A 19,978-nucleotide genomic window follows, 5' to 3' on the forward strand; every position below is an offset into this window, starting at 1 on the left:
AGTGTTTATTATAACTGCATGTGAGTTGCAGCCAAGCGCTTTACTTATAGGCTTTAAAAATTGGGCTAAAAAATATGATATATAAGAAGCGTAGAATTAGATAATTTTTTTTATAGTGAACATATTTGCTCTCAGTATGTGTGATGAGTTCAGATGTTTAGTACTTTCTAGATCTAGTATTCATTACATAGCTGTCTCTAAAATGACGTTTATTTTTTAATCCTACCAGAACCTGATGTACTTTTACATCTAGGAGCAGGATGCAATTTTTGTCATCTGAATATTACGGCAGATTTCTATATCACTGCATGATCATTTGGTGGAGCAATTATTTGAGTGAATACTTACATAATTTTTGAGCTTAATGATAAATCTGTCAAAAAGATATTCTTTACAATAAAGAAGATTCAGCGCCTCTGTATTTTAGTGGCTTTGTGGATAACCTTGCACCTTGAAGGCTGAATATTTTACTCTTTTGAGCTTATAGATTCAGCTCAGGAGGTTGCTCTCCTGTCCTGCACTTTGTAGAAACCAGAATAATTTTGAATAGACTAAGAGGTTCTTGTGAAAGTGCAAGTGAGCACAAATGGACTTTTTTGGACTAGTGATTGCATGGGTGTTATTTGTTCATAACACTTTGTTTATACAGCATAGTGCGTATGTTCACCTACCATTTCTTATTAGTGATGTTCGAGGCACGCTTGGTTAGTAGCCATAAATAAGTGCATTTGTGCTGCTCATAAGAAAGGATCGGTGAATTTTTTTAATAATTTCTCTTCTGGTTCCCTTGGGGGCATCAGTTTTATATGTACATTATTAGCTGTAGTGTGTTTTTCTTTTCAAGTGCCTCTGTGCATATACCACATCACCTGAAAAAGTAAAACTCAGTGCTGGAAAAGAACTGGTTCAATTAGTAAAACCAAAGTTAGCGTTACAAACGCTTTCCTCTCTGCTGTGTTATCAGTTGTGCTATTACGATATTTTCTGCTTTCGAGTAAGGTCAGTTATGGTATTAATAAAAGAACTCCACAGTTGTGGCAAGACTTGTTTAACTGTGGCTCTATTTTCTTGAAGTTTGCTTCTATATCCCTTACACTTACCTGGCACCTTTCTTCTTCGTCTTGGAGTGACCTCAGGTTGCTCTGAAATGGTGGGCTGTAGAGGAGCCACTGTCTCTTCTTCAAATACCACCTGCACTTCCTGCTCTTGTTCCCTTGTGTCAGTAAATAGTTTCATTTCTAAAGTAATCAGCTCTTCATCTTGCTTCACTGAGACCTCGAACTCTTCTTCACTTGGTACATCTTTGGAAACAAGGACTGTAGCAACAGCCTGTTCTAATAAAGAACTGTCTTCTTGGACTTCAGTAACCCTGGCACTTTCAACAGATTCTAGAAAGCCTGCCACGCTTTCTGTAACGAAAAGTTCATCTTTTGGTCGAGAGATTACCTCTGGCATCTCCTTGGTAGCTTCCTCTGTTGTTCGAAGTTCCAAGGTTGATACCAATGCTTCCTTAAGCATTGGCAGTTCACTTGAGTCAACTGCAGACTCAAAAACATCGAGCTCATCAATCCCAACTGCTTCCAATTCTATGTCAGCACGTTCATATATTTCAGTGTCTTTTTCATCGTAGTCTTCAATGCTTTCTCCAGCTGAATAGAACTCTTCTTCCTCAAGTATAGTTTCTGGTCTGCGCCTTGGCTTTCTTTTGCCTTTAGGTTGCTCAGTTTTCGGCCTGATGATTTTTGGCCTCTGCTTGTCAGGAACTTCATCTTTCTTAGTGTCAGTACTCTCATCATATTCTTCTGGCATTTTCTCTTCAAAAATCTCTGGCTTTTCAGGTGCTTCAAATGCATCCTCTGTTTTGAAAAGCTTGCTTTCGACTTCTTCGACAGTAGGCTGGGGCAAGCTCTCTAGCGTTACTTCAATGTCAATTGTCTCCTCTCTGTGTGTTTCATAAACAAGTTCCACAGGTTCTTCACTAGGTTTTTCTTCAGAAAATGGTTTTATAAACTTAAAGTCAACACTGGTTGGGGATGCTACTTCTTCTTCATCATCTAAAACTTTAATAGAAAGCCTGTGTTTTGGCTTTGTCTTCTTCTTAGGCTGTTCAATATCCTTGTCCTGTGGCTTCTCAGGAAATATATCTGTACTATCAATTTTACTCGGCTTTTCAGCATCCTGTATAAGTTCCACAGGTGACTCAGTAACATCTTTTTCCACTGTCGTAATTTCTGTCGTAATTTCTTCAGGAGCTTCCTCCTTTGGTTTTAACTCAATCTCTGTGACCTCTGGCTTTTCCTTCTTCTTGATTGTCTTCTTCTTTTTCTTTTCTTTTGGCTTTTCCTCTAGCACCTCCTCTGGCCTTTCTTCAGGCTTTTCTTCTATTTTCACAATACTTTCAATTTCAACAGGCTTTACCACTTCTTGTGTTACATCGACCTGAGGCACTTCTTCAGATACGACAGTGATATCAGTTACTTCTTCTGGCATATGTGGCTTTTTAATTTCTGCATCAAGTTTGGGTATCTCTTCAATCTCCTCCTCAATTGGTTTAATTTCAGTGACTTCCTCAATTCTTTTGGGTGCTTCATCCTTTGGTTTCAATTCAATCTCTGTTACCTCTGGCTTTTCTTTCTTCTTGACAACTTTCTTCTTTTTCTTTTCTTTTGGCTTTTCTTCTAGAAATTCTTCAGGCTTCTCTTCTGGTTTCTCTTCAGGCACTTCCTCAGGCTTTTCTTCGATTTTCTCAATGCTTTCAAGCTCAACAGGCTTTTCCACTTGTTCTGTTATATCGACCTGAGGTACTTCTTCAGCTGCAACTGTGATTTCAGTTACTTCTGGCTTACGTAGTTTCTCAATCTTTACATCAAGCTCAATTACCTCTTCAATCTTCTCTTCAACCTCTTTGATTTCGGTCACTTCCTCAATTTTTTCGGGGGCTTCTTCTGTTGGTTTCAATTCAATCTCTGTTACCTCTGGCTTTTCCTTCTTCTTGACAACTTTCTTCTTTTTCTTCTCTTTTGGCTTTTCCTCTAAAAATTCTTCAGGCTTCTCTTCTGGTTTCTCTTCAGGAACTTCCTCAGGCTTTTCTTCGATTTTCTCAATGCTTTCAAGCTCAACAGGCTTTTCCACTCGTTCCGTTACATCGAACTGAGGTACTTCTTCAGACGCCACTGTGATTTCAATTACTTCTTCTGGCTTCCGTAGTTTCTCAATCTTTGTGTCGAACTCAGTTACCTCTTCAATCTCTTTGATTTCAGTGACTTCATCAATTTTTTCGGGTGCTTCTTCTGTTGGTTTCAATTCAATCTCTGTTACCTCTGGCTTTTCCTTCTTCTTGACAACTTTCTTCTTTTTCTTTTCTTTTGGCTTTTCTTCTAGAAATTCTTCAGGCTTCTCTTCTGGTTTCTCTTCAGGCACTTCGTCAGGCTTTTCTTCGATTTTCTCAATGCTTTCAAGCTCAACAGGCTTTTCCACTCGTTCTGTTACATCGACCTGAGGTACTTCTTCAGCTGCAACTGTGATTTCGGTTACTTCTTCTGGCTTACGTAGTTTCTCAATCTTTACATCAAACTCAGTTACCTCTTCAATCTTCTCTTCAACCTCTTTGATTTCAGTCACTTCCTCAATTTTTTCAGGTGCTACTTCTGTTGGTTTCAATTCAATCTCTGTTACCTCTGGCTTTTCCTTCTTCTTGACAACTTTCTTCTTTTTCTTTTCTTTTGGCTTTTCTTCTAGAAATTCTTCAGGCTTCTCTTCTGGTTTCTCTTCAGGCACTTCGTCAGGCTTTTCTTCGATTTTCTCAATGCTTTCAAGCTCAACAGGCTTTTCCTTTTGTTCTGTTATATCGACCTGAGGTATTTCTTCAGCTGCAACTGTGATTTCAGTTACTTCTGGCTTACGTAGTTTCTCAACCTTTACATCAAACTCAGTTACTTCTTCAATCTTCTCTTCAACCTCTTTGATTTCAGTCACTTCCTCAATTTTTTCGGGTGCTTCTTCCTTTGGTTTCAATTCGATTTCTGTTGCCTCTGGCTTTTCCTTCTTCTTGACAACCTTCTTCTTCTTCTTCTCTTTTGGCTTTTCTTCCAGAACTTCTTCTGGCCTCTCTTCGGGTTTCTCTTCAGGCACTTCCTCAGGCCTTTCTTCAGTTTTCTCAATGCTAATGAGCTCAACAGGCTTTTCCACTTCTTGCGTCACATCAACCTGAGGTATTTCTTCAGATGTAACTGTGATTTCAGTGACATCTTCCGGCTTACGTAGTTTCTCAATCTTTATGTCGAATTCAGTTACCTCTTCAATCTTCTCTTCAACCTCTTTGATTTCAGTGATTTCTTGAATTTCTTCAGGAGCTGCTTCTTTTGGTTTCAGTTCGATCTGTGTAACCTCTGGCTTTTCCTTCTTTTTGATAACCTTCTTCTTCTTCTCTTTTGGTTTTTCTTCAGGAACTTCTTCAGGCCTCTCTTCGGGTTTCTCTTCAGGCACTTCCTCAGGCCTTTCTTCAGTTTTCTCAATGCTAATGAGCTCAACAGGCTTTTCCACTTCTTGTGTGACATCAACCTGAGGTATTTCTTCAGATATAACTGTGATTTCAGTCACATCTTCTGGCTTATGTAGTTTCTCAATCTTTATGTCGAATTCAGTTACCTCTTCAATTTTCTCTTCAACCTCTTTGATTTCAGTGATCTCCTGAATTTCTTCGGGAGCTTCTTCTTTTGGTTTCAGCTCAATCTCTGTGACCTCCGGCTTTTCTTTCTTCTTGATAACCTTCTTCTTCTTTTTCTCTTTTGGCTTTTCTTCCATAACTTCTTCAGGCCTCTCTTCGGGTTTCTCTTCAGGCACTTCCTCAGGCCTTTCTTCGATTTTCTCAATGCTAATGAGCTCAACAGGCTTTTCCACTTCTTGTGTCACATCAACCTGAGGTATTTCTTCAGATGTAACTGTGATTTCAGTTACGTCTTCTGGCTTGCGCACCTTTTTGATCTGTATGTCAAACTCTGTAATTTCTTCAAACTTTTCTTCAGTCTCCTTGATCTCAGCGATTTCCTGAATTTCTTCGGGAGCTTCTTCTTTCGGTTTCAGCTCGATTTCTGTGGCCTCTGGCTTTTCTTTTTTCTTTATAACCTTCTTCTTCTTCTTCTCTTTTGGCTTTTCTTCCAGAACTTCTTCTGGTATCTCTTCAGGTTTCTCTTCCGGCCCTTCTTCAGGCTTTTCTTCTATTTTCTCAATGCTAATGAGCTCAACAGGCTTTTCCACTTCTTGTGTCACATCAGCCTGTGGTACTTCTTCAGATGTGACTGTGATTTCTGTTATGTCTTCTGGCTTGTGCACCTTTTTGATCTCTATGTCGAACTCTGTTATTTCTTCAAACTTTTCTTCAATCTCCTTGATCTCAGTGATTTCCTGAATTTCTTCGGGAGCTTCTTCTTTTGGTTTCAGCTCGACCTCTGTGACCTCCGGCTTTTCTTTTTTCTTGATAACCTTTTTCTTCTTCTTCTCTTTCGGCTTTTCTTCCATAACTTCTTCTGGCCTCTCTTCGGGTTTCTCTTCAGGCACTTCTTCAGGCTTTTCTTCAATTTTCTCAATGCTAATGAGCTCAACAGGCTTTTCCACTTCTTGCGTCAAATCAACCTGAGGTATTTCTTCAGATGTAACTGTGATTTCAGCTACATCTTCTGGCTTATGCATCTTCTTGATCTCTATGTCAAACTCTGTTACTTCTTCAAACTTTTCTTCAATCTCCTTGATCTCAGTGATTTCCTGAATTTCTTCAGGAGCTTCTTCTTTTGGCTTCAGCTCGATCTCTGTGACCTCAGGCTTTTCTTTCTTCTTGATAACCTTCTTCTTCTTTTTCTCTTTCGGCTTTTCTTCCATAACTTCTTCTGGCCTCTCTTCGGGTTTCTCTTCAGGCACTTCTTCAGGCTTTTCTTCAATTTTCTCAATGCTAATGAGCTCAACAGGCTTTTCCAGTTCTTGCGTCACATCAACCTGAGGTATTTCTTCAGATGTAACTGTGATTTCAGTTACGTCTTCTGGCTTGTGCACCTTTTTGATCTGTATGTCAAACTCTGTAATTTCTTCAAACTTTTCTTCAGTCTCCTTGATCTCAGTGACTTCTCGAATTTCTTCGGGAACTTCTTCTTTCGGTTTCAGCTCGATCTCTGTGACATCCTGCTTTTCCTTCTTTTTTATAACCTTCTTTTTCTTCTCTTTGGGTTTTTCTTCCATAACTTCTTCTGGCTTCTCTTCGGGTTTCTCTTCAGGCACTTCCTCAGGCCTTTCTTCGATTTTCTCAATGCTAATGAGCTCAACAGGCTTTTCCACTTCTTGTGTCACATCAACCTGAGGTATTTCTTCAGATGTAACTGTGATTTCAGTTACGTCTTCTGGCTTGCGCACCTTTTTGATCTGTATGTCAAATTCTGTAATTTCTTCAAACTTTTCTTCAGTCTCCTTGATCTCAGTGACTTCTCGAATTTCTTCGGGAACTTCTTCTTTCGGTTTCAGCTCGATCTCTGTGACATCCTGCTTTTCCTTCTTTTTTATAACCTTCTTCTTTTTCTTCTCTTTGGGTTTTTCTTCCATAACTTCTTCTGGCTTCTCTTCGGGTTTCTCTTCAGGCACTTCCTCAGGCCTTTCTTCGATTTTCTCAATGCTAATGAGCTCAACAGGCTTTTCCACTTCTTGTGTCACATCAACCTGAGGTATTTCTTCCGATGTAACTGTGATTTCAGTTACATCTTCTGGCTTATGCATCTTCTTGATCTCTATGTCAAACTCTGTTACTTCTTCAAACTTTTCTTCAATCTCCTTGATCTCGGTGATTTCCTGAATTTCTTCGGGAGCTTCTTCTTTTGGTTTCAGCTCAATCTCTGTGACCTCCGGCTTCTCTTTCTTCTTGATAACCTTCTTCTTCTTTTTCTCTTTTGGCTTTTCTTCCATAACTTCTTCAGGCCTCTCTTCGGGTTTCTCTTCAGGCACTTCCTCAGGCCTTTCTTCGATTTTCTCAATGCTAATGAGCTCAACAGGCTTTTCCTCTACTTGCGTCACATCAACCTGAGGTATTTCTTCAGATGTAACTGTGATTTCAGTTATGTCTTCTGGCTTGCGCACCTTTTTGATCTCTATGTCGAACTCTGTTATTTCTTCAAACTTTTCTTCAATCTCCTTGATCTCAGTGATTTCCTGAATTTCTTCGGGAGCTTCTTCTTTTGGTTTCAGCTCGATCTCTGTGACCTCTGGCTTTTCTTTTTTCTTGATAACCTTTTTCTTCTTCTTCTCTTTCGGCTTTTCTTCCATAACTTCTTCTGGCCTCTCTTCGGGTTTCTCTTCAGGCTTTTTTTCAATTTTCTCAATGCTAATGAGCTCAACAGGCTTTTCCACTTCTTGTGTCACATCAACCTGGGGTATTTCTTCAGATGTAACTGTGATTTCAGTTACGTCTTCTGGCTTGCGCACCTTTTTGATCTGTATGTCAAACTCTGTAATTTCTTCAAACTTTTCTTCAACCTCCTTGATCTCAGTGATTTCCTGAATTTCTTCAGGAGCTTCTTTTGGCTTCAGCTCGATCTCTGTGACCTCAGGCTTTTCTTTCTTCTTGATAACCTTCTTCTTCTTCTTCTCTTTTGGCTTTTCTTCCAGAACTTCTGGCCTCTCTTCTGGTTTCTCTTCACGCTTTTCTTCAATTTTCTCAATGCTAAAGAGCTCAACAGGCTTTTCCTCTACTTGCGTCACATCAACCTGAGGTATTTCTTCAGATGTAACTGTGATTTCAGTTACGTCTTCTGGCTTGCGCACCTTTTTGATCTCTATGTCGAACTCTGTTATTTCTTCAAGCTTTTCTTCAATCTCCTTGATCTCAGTGATTTCCTGAATTTCTTCGGGAGCTTCTTCTTTTGGTTTCAGCTCGATCTCTGTGACCTCCGGCTTTTCTTTCTTTTTGATAACCTTCTTCTTCTTCTTCTCTTTTGGCTTTTCTTCCAGAACTTCTTCTGGCCTCTCTTCGGGTTTCTCTTCAGGCACTTCCTCAGGCCTTTCTTCGATTTTCTCAATGCTAATGAGCTCAACCGGCTTTTCCACTTCTTGTGTCACATCAACCTGAGGTATTTCTTCCGATGTAACTGTGATTTCAGTTACATCTTCTGGCTTATGCATCTTCTTGATCTCTATGTCAAACTCTGTTACTTCTTCAAACTTTTCTTCAATCTCCTTGATCTCGGTGATTTCCTGAATTTCTTCGGGAGCTTCTTCTTTTGGTTTCAGCTCAATCTCTGTGACCTCCGGCTTCTCTTTCTTCTTGATAACCTTCTTCTTCTTTTTCTCTTTTGGCTTTTCTTCCATAACTTCTTCAGGCCTCTCTTCGGGTTTCTCTTCAGGCACTTCCTCAGGCCTTTCTTCGATTTTCTCAATGCTAATGAGCTCAACAGGCTTTTCCTCTACTTGCGTCACATCAACCTGAGGTATTTCTTCAGATGTAACTGTGATTTCAGTTATGTCTTCTGGCTTGCGCACCTTTTTGATCTCTATGTCGAACTCTGTTATTTCTTCAAACTTTTCTTCAATCTCCTTGATCTCAGTGATTTCCTGAATTTCTTCGGGAGCTTCTTCTTTTGGTTTCAGCTCGATCTCTGTGACCTCTGGCTTTTCTTTTTTCTTGATAACCTTTTTCTTCTTCTTCTCTTTCGGCTTTTCTTCCATAACTTCTTCTGGCCTCTCTTCGGGTTTCTCTTCAGGCTTTTCTTCAATTTTCTCAATGCTAATGAGCTCAACAGGCTTTTCCACTTCTTGTGTCACATCAACCTGGGGTATTTCTTCAGATGTAACTGTGATTTCAGTTACGTCTTCTGGCTTGCGCACCTTTTTGATCTGTATGTCAAACTCTGTAATTTCTTCAAACTTTTCTTCAACCTCCTTGATCTCAGTGATTTCCTGAATTTCTTCAGGAGCTTCTTCTTTTGGCTTCAGCTCGATCTCTGTGACCTCAGGCTTTTCTTTCTTCTTGATAACCTTCTTCTTCTTCTTCTCTTTTGGCTTTTCTTCCAGAACTTCTTCTGGCCTCTCTTCTGGTTTCTCTTCACGCTTTTCTTCAATTTTCTCAATGCTAATGAGCTCAACAGGCTTTTCCTCTACTTGCGTCACATCAACCTGAGGTATTTCTTCAGATGTAACTGTGATTTCAGTTACGTCTTCTGGCTTGCGCACCTTTTTGATCTCTATGTCGAACTCTGTTATTTCTTCAAGCTTTTCTTCAATCTCCTTGATCTCAGTGATTTCCTGAATTTCTTCAGGAGCTTCTTCTTTTGGTTTCAGCTCGATCTCTGTGACCTCCGGCTTTTCTTTCTTTTTGATAACCTTCTTCTTCTTCTTCTCTTTTGGCTTTTCTTCCAGAACTTCTTCTGGCCTCTCTTCGGGTTTCTCCTCAGGCACTTCCTCTGGTCTTTCCTCAATTTTCTCAATGCTGATGAGCTCAACAGGCTTTTCCACTATTTGCTTCACATCAACCTGAGGTACTTCTTCAGATGTAACTGTGATTTCAGTTACGTCTTCAGGCTTGTGCACCTTCTTGATCTCTATGTCAAACTCTGTTATTTCTTCAAATTTTTCTTCAATCTCCTTGATCTCAGTGATTTCCTGAATTTCTTCAGGAGCTTCTTCTTTTGGCTTCAGCTCGATCTCTGTGACCTCAGGCTTTTCTTTCTTCTTGATAACCTTCTTCTTCTTTTTCTCTTTTGGCTTTTCCTCCATAACTTCTTCTGGCCTCTCTTCAGGTTTCTCTTCAGGCACTTCTTCAGGCTTTTCTTCTATTTTCTCAATGCTAATAAGTTCAACAGGCTTTTTGACTACTTGTGTCACATCAACCTGAGGTACTTCTTCAGATGTAACTGTGATTTCAGTTACTTCCTCTGTTTTACGCACTTTCTTAATCTGTATGTCAAATTCTGTTATTTCATCAACTTTTTCTTCAGTCTCCCTGATTTCAATAATTTCATGAATTTCTTCGGGAGCTTCTTCTTTTGGTTTCAGCTTCATTTCTATCACCTCTGGCTTTGCCTTCTTCTTAACCGTCTTCTTTTTCTTTTCTTTTGGTTTCTTCTCAAGCTCTTCCTCAGGTTTCTCTTCCGGTGTGGGTTGTACTTCTTCGGCTTCTTCAATAATTGGCTGTTCACTACCTTCTGGCAGATTTTCATACTGTTCAGTGACATCTTCTATTTTGAGGGAAGTGCCTTCAGGTGCAGTTCTGCTGAATGTGTGCAGAACTTCTGTAACTTCTTGTGTACCAGCTGTGTCATCAAATCGAACATATTTCTTCTTCGTTTTCTTTTTCACCTCAATTCCTGCTTCTGCATGATCTAATACTTCCTCCTCTACGACAATACATGAAGTCTCTTCAGGTTGAATGGACTCTTCGGTTACTTCTTGTATAGTGAGCCCTTCTGTTACTTGTTCTTTATCTTTCAGCATGGGTTGCTCTACATGTGCTTCTGGCTTGATTTCATCTGAAATAAGAGGTATGTCCCTTGGGCTTATTTCTTCTGGTCTTTCTTTAATGAAAAATTCATCAGCCATTTGACCAAAGTTGAACTCCTGTACAGTAATTGGCTCTAGAGAATCTAGAACGAAAGTGGCCTTTGTGTGGTGTGGGATTTTTTCATGAACTAAATTGCTCTCTTGTGTCAGAGCTGATGTTTCTGAAATTGTAATAGATTCCTGGGTACGCACAGTTGTCTCAGCAAGGACAGGCTTTTCCATGTGTTTTGTTAGCAACTCATCTTCCTTAGAAAATGTTGCCATTTCATCAACGGTAATGTGCTCTTCTGTGGGCATAGAAAGTGATGCAACAGATGTTTGTGGAAGCTTTTTCATTTGTAACTCTGACTCCTTAGCTAATTCAGATGTTTCTTCTACCATTAGTGGTGTCATTGTTGGTAAAGTATAAGGTGCTTTTACTTCATGCGGAAGTTTTTCAGATGTAAATGTCATTTCTTTTTCCAAGACTGACGAGTCAGACACCACCAAATGGTGTTCAGTTGGAAAATCAAAGGGAGAGGTTACTTCTTTGCTTGTTTCCTTTATAGCAAATTCAGACTCTTTGCTAAGGACTTGTTTTTCTTCAATAGTTATTGATTCTTCAAGTAAAAGGGAGTAAGGTGCTTTTATTTCACCTGGGACAGCGTGTGGTGCCAGCTCTTTTTCTTTCTCGAGTTGTTGCAAATGAGATACAATGACATGTTGATCTGTAGGAATAGTAAATGGTGCATTGACCTCAGAAGGAACTTGATCTGGCTTCAGCTCAGATTCTCTCAAAAGGACATCAGTTGCTTCCACGGCCAAAGGTTCCTCAACACTAAAAGAGAAAGGTGCAGTTACTTCACTTGGAATTTTCCCAATATCAAGGGCCTCCTCTTTGTGAAGAGATGAGCGCTCTACTACTGTGATGTGATGCTCTGTCGGTAACGTCACTAGTGCAGTGACTTCAGAAGGTTGTTTTTCTGTTTCTAATTTGGATTCCTTTAGCAATGAGCTCACCTCCTCAACAGTCAGAGATTCAGTAAGAGGCACTGTGAAAGGTGCAGTTATTTCTCCTGGTGCCTTACCGGGCTGGAAGTCTTGTTCCTTGTGCAAGGTTGGTTGGTCAGATATAACTATGTGTTCTTTTGTTGGTATTGAGTATGGGGCTGAAATTTCTGCAGGTAAGGCTTTTGTTTCTAACTGAGAAACTTCTGTAAAATGTGTGACTTCTTGTACGCCCAAAGACTCCTCAAGTGGTATGGTATATGGTGCTGTAATTTCACCTGGAAGTGTTCCTGGCTGGAAGACATCCTCTTTGTCAAGTGTTGGAAGCTCAGAAACTGTGATATGCTGTTCTGTAGGAAGTGTGGTAACAGCGGTAGTCTCTTTTGGAAATACTTTTGTTACCAATAGTGATTCTTTCGTGAAGGAACTTATTTCTTCAACTGTTAGTGATTCTTGTGAAGAAACAGTAAATTGTGCAGTGACTTCACTGGGAAGAGGTGTAGACTCAAATCCTTCTTCTTTTTGCAGAAACGATTGTTGAGAGATAACAACATGCTGCTCTGTGGGGATTGTGAATGGGGCAGTAATGTCTGTAGAAAGTTTCTGCTCCTTCAGTTCAGACTCCTTTGTGAGAAGACTTGTTTCTTCCACAGTTAGAGGTTCTTGCAATGGCACAGTAAAAGGTGCAGTGATTTCACTAGGTAGTTTTCCAGGCAAAAACTCTTCCTCTTTCTCAAATGTTGCTAACTGTGACACCAATATGTGCTGCTCAGTTGGAACTGAGAAAGGTGCTTCAGCTTTTGGGACCTCCTTGGCCTCCTGCAGTTCTGACTCTTTTGTGAGTGTACTGGTGTGTTCCACTACTATTGACTCTTGCAGTGACATCGAAAATGGGGCAGTAATTTCGCCTGGAAGTTTTCCAGGCTGAAATTCCTCTTCTTTCTCGAGGGTTGAAGGACGAGACACCACAATGTGCTCCTCTGTTGGAACTGAAAAGGGAGCGGTAACTTCTGCAGGAAGCTTCTCTTCTTTAAGCTCCGACTCCTTTGCCAAAAGGTTTGTCTCTTCTACTGTCAAGGATTCTTCAAATGGCACTGAGAATGGTGCAGTAACTTCCTTAGGAAGCTTTCCAGGCTGAAATTCTTCTTCTTTTTCAAGAGTTGAAGGGCGAGACACCACAATGTGCTCCTCTGTTGGAACTGAAAAGGGAGCTGTAACTTCTGTAGGGAGCTTCTCTTCTTTAAGCTCCGACTCCTTTGCCAAAAGGTTTGTCTCTTCTACTGTCAAGGATTCTTCAAATGGCACTGAGAATGGTGCAGTAACTTCCTTAGGAAGCTTTCCAGGTTGAAATTCCTCTTCTTTTTCAAGAGTTGAAGGGCGAGACACCACAATGTGCTCCTCTGTTGGAACTGAAAAGGGAGCTGTAACTTCTGTAGGGAGCTTCTCTTCTTTAAGCTCCGACTCCTTTGCCAAAAGGTTTGTCTCTTCTACTGTCAAGGATTCTTCAAATGGCACTGAGAATGGTGCAGTAACTTCCTTAGGAAGCTTTCCAGGCTGAAATTCTTCTTCTTTCTCTAGAGTTGAAGGTCGAGACACCACAATGTGCTCTTCTGTTGGAACTGAAAAGGGAGCTGTAACTTCAGCAGGAAGCTTCTCCTCCTTTAGCTCTGACTCCTTTGAGAGAAGGTTTGTCTCTTCTACTGTCAAGGATTCTTCAAATGGCACTGAGAATGGTGCAGTAACTTCCTTAGGAAGCTTTCCAGGCTGAAATTCTTCTTCTTTTTCAAGAGTTGAAGGGCGAGACACCACAATGTGCTCCTCTGTTGGAACTGAAAAGGGAGCTGTAACTTCAGCAGGAAGCTTCTCTTCTTTAAGCTCTGACTCCTTTGTAAGAAGGTTTGTCTCTTCCACTGTTAAGGACTCTTCAAATGGCACTGAGAATGGTGCAGTAACTTCCTTAGGAAGCTTTCCAGGTTGAAATTCCTCTTCTTTCTCGAGGGTTGAAGGACGAGACACCACAATGTGCTCCTCTGTTGGAACTGAAAAGGGAGCTGTAACTTCAGCAGGAAGTTTCTCCTCTTTTAGCTCCGACTCCTTTGCGAGAAGGTTTGTCTCTTCTACTGTCAAGGACTCTTCGAATGGCACTGAGAATGGTGCAGTAACTTCCTTAGGAAGCTTTCCAGGCTGAAATTCTTCTTCTTTCTCAAGAGTTGAAGGGCGAGATACCACAATGTGTTCTTCTGTTGGAACTGAAAAAGGAACTGTAACTTCAGCAGGAAGCTTCTCTTCTTTTAGTTCTGACTCCTTTGCTAAAAGGTTTGTCTCTTCTACTGTCAAGGACTCTTCAAATGGCACTGAGAATGGTGCAGTAACTTCCTTAGGAAGCTTTCCAGGTTGAAATTCCTCTTCTTTCTCGAGGGTTGAAGGACGAGACACCACAATGTGCTCCTCTGTTGGAACTGAAAAGGGAGCTGTAACTTCAGCAGGAAGTTTCTCTTCCTTCAGCTCTGACTCCTTTGCGAGAAGGTTTGTCTCTTCTACTGTCAAGGACTCTTCAAATGGCACTGAGAATGGTGCAGTAACTTCCTTAGGAAGCTTTCCAGGTTGAAATTCCTCTTCTTTCTCCAGGGTTGAAGGACGAGACACCACAATGTGCTGCTCTGTTGGAACTGAAAAGGGAGCTGTAACTTCAGCAGGAAGCTTCTCTTCTTTTAGCTCTGACTCCTTTGTAAGAAGGTTTGTCTCTTCTACTGTTAAGGACTCTTCAAATGGCACTGAGAATGGTGCAGTAACTTCCTTAGGAAGCTTTCCAGGTTGAAATTCCTCTTCTTTTTCAAGAGTTGAAGGGCGAGACACCACAATGTGCTCCTCTGTTGGAACTGAAAAGGGAGCTGTAACTTCTGTAGGGAGCTTCTCTTCTTTAAGCTCCGACTCCTTTGCCAAAAGGTTTGTCTCTTCTACTGTCAAGGATTCTTCAAATGGCACTGAGAATGGTGCAGTAACTTCCTTAGGAAGCTTTCCAGGCTGAAATTCTTCTTCCTTCTCAAGAGTTGAAGGGCGAGACACCACAATGTGCTCCTCTGTTGGAACTGAAAAGGGAGCTGTAACTTCTGTAGGAAGCTTCTCTTCTTTAAGCTCAGACTCCTTTGCCAAAAGGTTTATCTCTTCTACTGTCAAGGATTCTTCAAATGGCACTGAGAATGGTGCAGTGACTTCCTTTGGAAGCTTTCCTGGTTGAAATTCCTCTTCCTTCTCGAGAGCTGGAAGGTCGGATACTAAAACATGGTCTGCTGTTGGAACAGAAAAAGGAGCCACAATTTGTGCTGGGACTTTGTCTTCCTTTAGTTCCGACTCTTTTGTGAGAAGGTTGGTTTCTTCTACTGTTAAAGACACCTCAAATGGCACCGAGAAAGGCGCAGTCACTTCTTTAGGTAGTTTTCCAGGCTGAAATTCTTCTTCTTTCTCAAAAGCTGGGTGGTCACTTATCTCAACATGCTGCTCTGTCGGAACTGAGAAGGGAGCTGTAATCTCTTCAGGAGTTTTCTCCACCTTTAGTTCTGTCTCTTTTGTGAACAGACTTGTTTGTTCCACTGTTATTGACTCTTGAAAAGGTACTGAAAAGGGTGCAGTAACTTCACCAGGAAGCTTTCCAGGCTGAAACTCCCCCTCTTTTTCAAGGGCTGGGAGCTGTGAAATCACAACATGTTGCTCAGTAGGAACTGAGAATGGAGCTAGGGTTTCTGATGGGGGTTTGTCTTGTTTCAGGTCCGACTCCTTTGTGAGAAGACTAGTTTCTTCAATTGTTATAGATTCTTCAAGTGGTACTGAATATGGTGCTGTGACTTCTCTAGGAATTTTTTCTGTCTGAAATTCTTCTTCTTTTTCCAGATTTTGGAGCTGTGACACCACGATGTGTTGCTCTGTGGAAACTGAAAACGGAGCTGTAACCCCTGCTGGAAGTTTCTCCTCCTTGAGTTCTGATTCCTTTGCTAAAAGGCTCGTCTCTTCTATTGTTAATGATTCTTCACATGGAACTGAAAAGGGTGCAGTAACCTCACCAGGAAATTTCCCAGGCTGAAAATCGCCTTCTTTCTCAAAAGTGGAGTGATCAGATATCACAACATGCTGCTCTGTGGGAACTGAGAAAGGAGCTTTGATTTCTGTGGGAAGCTTTTCCTGTTTCAGGTCAGTCTCTTTTGTGAGAAGACTTGTTTGTTCTACTGTTATTGATTCCTGGAATGGGACTGAGAATTGCGGAGAAATTTCATGCGGAAGCTTTGCAAGCTGAATTTCCTCTTCTTTCTCAAAAATTGGGCGCTCAGACACTACAACATGTTGTTCTGTAGAAACTGAGAAGGGAGCTGTAATTTCTGCAGGCTGCATATCCTGTTTAAGCTCCGATTCTTTTGTTAAAATACTGGTTTCTTGTATAGTAATTGATTCCTCAAGTGGCAAAGAAAATGGTGCAGTAACTTCATGATGAAGCTTTTCCGATTGAAATTCTTCTTCTCTTTCAAGAGTTGGGTGGTGTGAAACCACAACGTGCTGTTGTGTGGGAACTGAGAAGGGAGCAGTGACTTCTGCAGGCAGTGTATCTGGCTTCAGTTCTGACTCTTTTGCAAGGAGACTTGTTTGTTCCACCGTTAATGACTCTTCAAGTGGCACTGAAAATGGTGCAGTGACCTCCCTAGGAAGCTTTTCAGGTTGCAATGTTGCTTCTTTATCAAGGCTTCGATGTTCAATGACTGCAACATGCTGTTCTGTGGAAATTGTGAAAGGTGCCGTGACTTCTTCAGCTCGTTTCTCTAGTTTCAGCTCTGACTCTTTTGCTAGAAGTCTGGTCTCTTCTATTGTTAGTGGCATCTCAAATGGCACCGAGTAAGGAGCTGTGACCTCATTGGGTAATATCTCAGGCTGGAACGCAGCTTCTTTGTCCAAAGTTCCATATTCATGAATGACAACATGTTGCTCGGTGGTAAGTGTGTATGGGGCAGTAGTCTCTGAAGGAAGTTCTTTCGGTTTTAGCTCAGATTCTTTAGCAAATGAACTGAGATCCTCAATGGTCAGTGGCTCTTGTAGTAACACTGAATATGGTGCTGTTACCTCACCAGGAAGCTTCTCCTGTTCTAATACTTTTTCTTTGTCAAAGGTTTTGTACGCAGAGACAACAACATGCTGCTGAGTGGGAATGGTAAATGGCGCTGTGACTGTGGCTGGAAGATCCTTCACTTTCAGATCCGACTCTTTAGAGAGGAGATTCGTTTCCTCAACTGTCAAGGATTCCTCAAGTGAAAGTGAAAATGGTGCACTGATCTCTTTGGGAAGCATTCCAGTCTGCAATACTTCTTCTTTATCAAGTGTCGGATGCTCGGACACTTGCACATGCTGTTGAGTTGGGATAGTATAGGGAGCAGTTATCTCACTTGGTTGCTCTCGCAGCTCAAGCATTTTTTCTTTTACCAGTGCAGGTTCTGCAAGGACTGATAAGCTTTCTTTTGTGGGAATGATTGATTCTGCAGTAGCCTGCTTGGGCTGAAAGTAGTCTTCAAGTTGTTCTTCCTTTGTTAATATCACAGGTTGAGAAACAGATACAGGCTCATCTGTGGTGATCTCTAATGGAGGTGTAATACCTTGTGGTATTTTCTCAATGGATAAGTCACCCTCTCCACCTAATAATGGAGTTTCTGAGATGGTTAATGGTGTATCTGCTGGCACCGTGACTTCGGCTGTCAAGTGTCTTGGCATCTTTTCAGGAGTGTACTCTCCTTCCATCACAAGGCTTGAAACAAGGGCAACATTCACCGGCTGCTGCGCATCCATGGTGCAAGGTGCTCTTGTGCCTTGTGGCTTTTGTTCAAGCTTGAGCTCAGTCTCCTTTGTAAGAATGGGAATTTCTGTGACAAATACATGTTGTTCAGTTGAAATACTGAATGGTGCCTTGGACTGAGGTGGTCTAGCGTCACTTGCCAGATTGGTTTCTTTCATGAGAACAGGCACTTCTGAGATTAAAAGTGGTTGGTCAGTTATAAGCTCGGATTTTGCCTTTGTTTTTGGGAGGTCCCTATCCTGAGGTAGCGCCTCTTCTGCAGTTAGTGCTTCTGTTTCGTATATGATGAGGGGGCGGTTTGGTGGTGCAGATGAGAAACTGAGTTCCTGTGCTGGTGCCCGGTGTGCTTCCAGGTGTTCTTCTTTGCTCATAGCTTCTACTTCAGTCACTTGGACAGATTCTTCAGTTAATACTGTGAATGATGCACTGGCTAACTCAGGTGCTTTGAAATGGTCGGTATGAGCTTCTTTTAAAGCAGTCTCCACCGTTGATATGGCAAGAGCCTCAATTGTAGTGAATGTGCTTGTTGGTGTGACTTCTTTGTGGAGTGGCTCAGTTTTTAACTCTGATCCTGTCAACCCTGGCATGGTTTCATGGACTTCAATCCCTAGGGAAGTTGTCATGCCTACTTCAGCTTTAGCCTCGGGAAATGTAGTTGTCTTAAGGATGTCTGTTGTCGCACTCACACCGCTTTCCTCTACAGTAATTGGCGCCAGAGGCAGGAATCTCAATTCGGCGGTGTGCTTATCTGGCATTTCTGTGGGCTTGGCATCTGAAGTAGACGCTTCTGCAACTACATCTTTAACCAGGAGAGGCTGCTTTTGTTCCAACACTGGTTTCGCATGCTTCGTCAAATCTGGTGCTTCTTCCAGTTCGGCAGCCGTTTCTGAAATTATGCATGGAATAAGTTTTAAGAAAGATTACATGCAGGGTTTAAATCTGCTTGATTGTGTGAGATAAGTTGGCTACTTGATGAATATTAAACACGCACAGTATCTAAATATTGTGTAAAAATGTAGTAATTGAATGCTTTGTATGCTACTGAAGTCTAATATCACAGGTTGGCTGTGCTATGTTTTTTGCTTTTGTGGAGTGAATGACTACCTAATTAACTTTTCTTCAATACTCACCCAATTAGAACTGAAATTTAGCACTACAGTGATGCTAATTTACAGAACACTAAGCAATAAATGATTTGTTTCTACAAAACTGAAGCAACAGTAGCTTTGTAAATGTTCTCAATTTATGACTAATGCATTGTACAGTTACCTTTCTAAGGACGCCAAACTTAATAACACAGAAGCTTATGATACACTCAATTTTATTTATCCTTTTCACACTGTTGCTGCTATAAGACTTGTGGTATGACAACCTTAAAGCTATTTTTTAATATACATTGCTGCAAGGTAGCAAGAAGAAAATGCCTACATGACACAGAATGTCACTTGTGTGCAAGATTGGCAAGTAAATCATAATTGTGTAATAAATGGAGGCTTACATATAGATGTGTTGATACTCGCACATTCTTTAAGCGACCTCCTTGAAAGGAATAGGCTATATCTGTGGGCCATAATATTGTTTAAAATAACATCCTGTTGTAGTGAGCATGTTCTGCTCACCAAAATTCTGAAGTCAGAAACATCCTTATTGTCCTCCATTTGCTGACTAACACAATGTGCTTGTATTTAATATTTTCACTAAAAGTTTTTTGTCATCAGAGTTTCTTTGTCGCATGTCTTCTTTTGCATGGTATATTTCAAAAGGGTGTTACTTATGATTTTGCTGATGTCATATTGATGCCTTTGTTGTTTTGCATGTCACCTTCTCATCACATGCCATACTGTTTTTTTTTTCATGTTACATGTTGAATGAGTTTAGCACATTTTTGTGGCTTGAGCTATCTGATTGATTTTTGTGGCATTAATAACAATATATTTGTGCTTGGTAACATGTAAACCCAGCTGTCTGTTTTGATTCCTAATGAAAATAATTGCTAAGGACCATCATGTAGGCATTACTTCTATCATCCAGTTACTCATAATACTGCTGGCAAACTTGGCTGACTTGTAAAGAGGGCAGATAGTACTATGAAAAAGTGGCGTCACTGTAAACAGTATTCAAATGGCTTTTACTGATTTATGCACTTCAGTATGCTAGTATTTTTAGAACCTTCATGGTTTTGAGATTTATTCAGTTCTCGAAGTGAAAATGGAATAAGGAACAAATCAAACTCAAACAATATCACTGCTCCTCTGACCCTCAGGCACTTGCTGTTTTGAAATGGTATTCGCTCTGTAACTGAAGGTGGGTCCAAGCTGTGAGGTGTTTTTATGTTTAGAAGCCATGGAGCTGAAGTGAAAAAAAGATTGAGTGGAATAATTTATGGCAGATTTCTTGTCTGCACAAAGGAGTTGTGCATACCTAGACGGCTGGTGAAAAATTTTGAGCAAGCAAGCCAATTGTGATTGATGTGGCAGTTTTGATTTCCCACCATGCATGGCCTTTTCTCCTGTGATTTACTGATGCGCAAATTAGTATAATAAAGTCGTCCTTTGTCTTAATTGTGCTGTTTGGATTTATAGTCAAGACTTCTGCCAAGCTATACGTTTAATGTCACCTTTGAGTTCATCACTACCA

The 19,978-nt window shown here is 40.9% G+C and overlaps 1 protein-coding gene across 5 annotated transcripts in view; it reads right to left on the reverse strand.

Moving 5' to 3' along the window:
- Positions 1-19,978, reverse strand: part of LOC149349987 (uncharacterized) — a 228,811-nt gene that overhangs the window by 52,406 nt on the left and 156,427 nt on the right. For 3 of the 5 annotated variants that reach the window (XM_089578984.1, XM_089578986.1, XM_089578985.1), the window contains one exon: positions 1,101-18,227. The exons of 1 other annotated variant lie outside the window; for it this stretch is intronic. In XM_089578984.1, the coding sequence (XP_089435110.1) occupies positions 1,101-18,227 (17,127 nt within the window). The remainder of the gene's footprint in view (positions 1-1,100; positions 18,228-19,978) is intronic. One more of the 5 variants, XM_089578987.1, reaches the window with a different exon arrangement.

The sequence above is a fragment of the Amblyomma mixtum genome, chromosome 3, assembly GCF_055824585.1.
Source record: "Amblyomma mixtum isolate Tamu chromosome 3, ASM5582458v1, whole genome shotgun sequence".
Taxonomy (NCBI): domain Eukaryota; kingdom Metazoa; phylum Arthropoda; class Arachnida; order Ixodida; family Ixodidae; genus Amblyomma; species Amblyomma mixtum.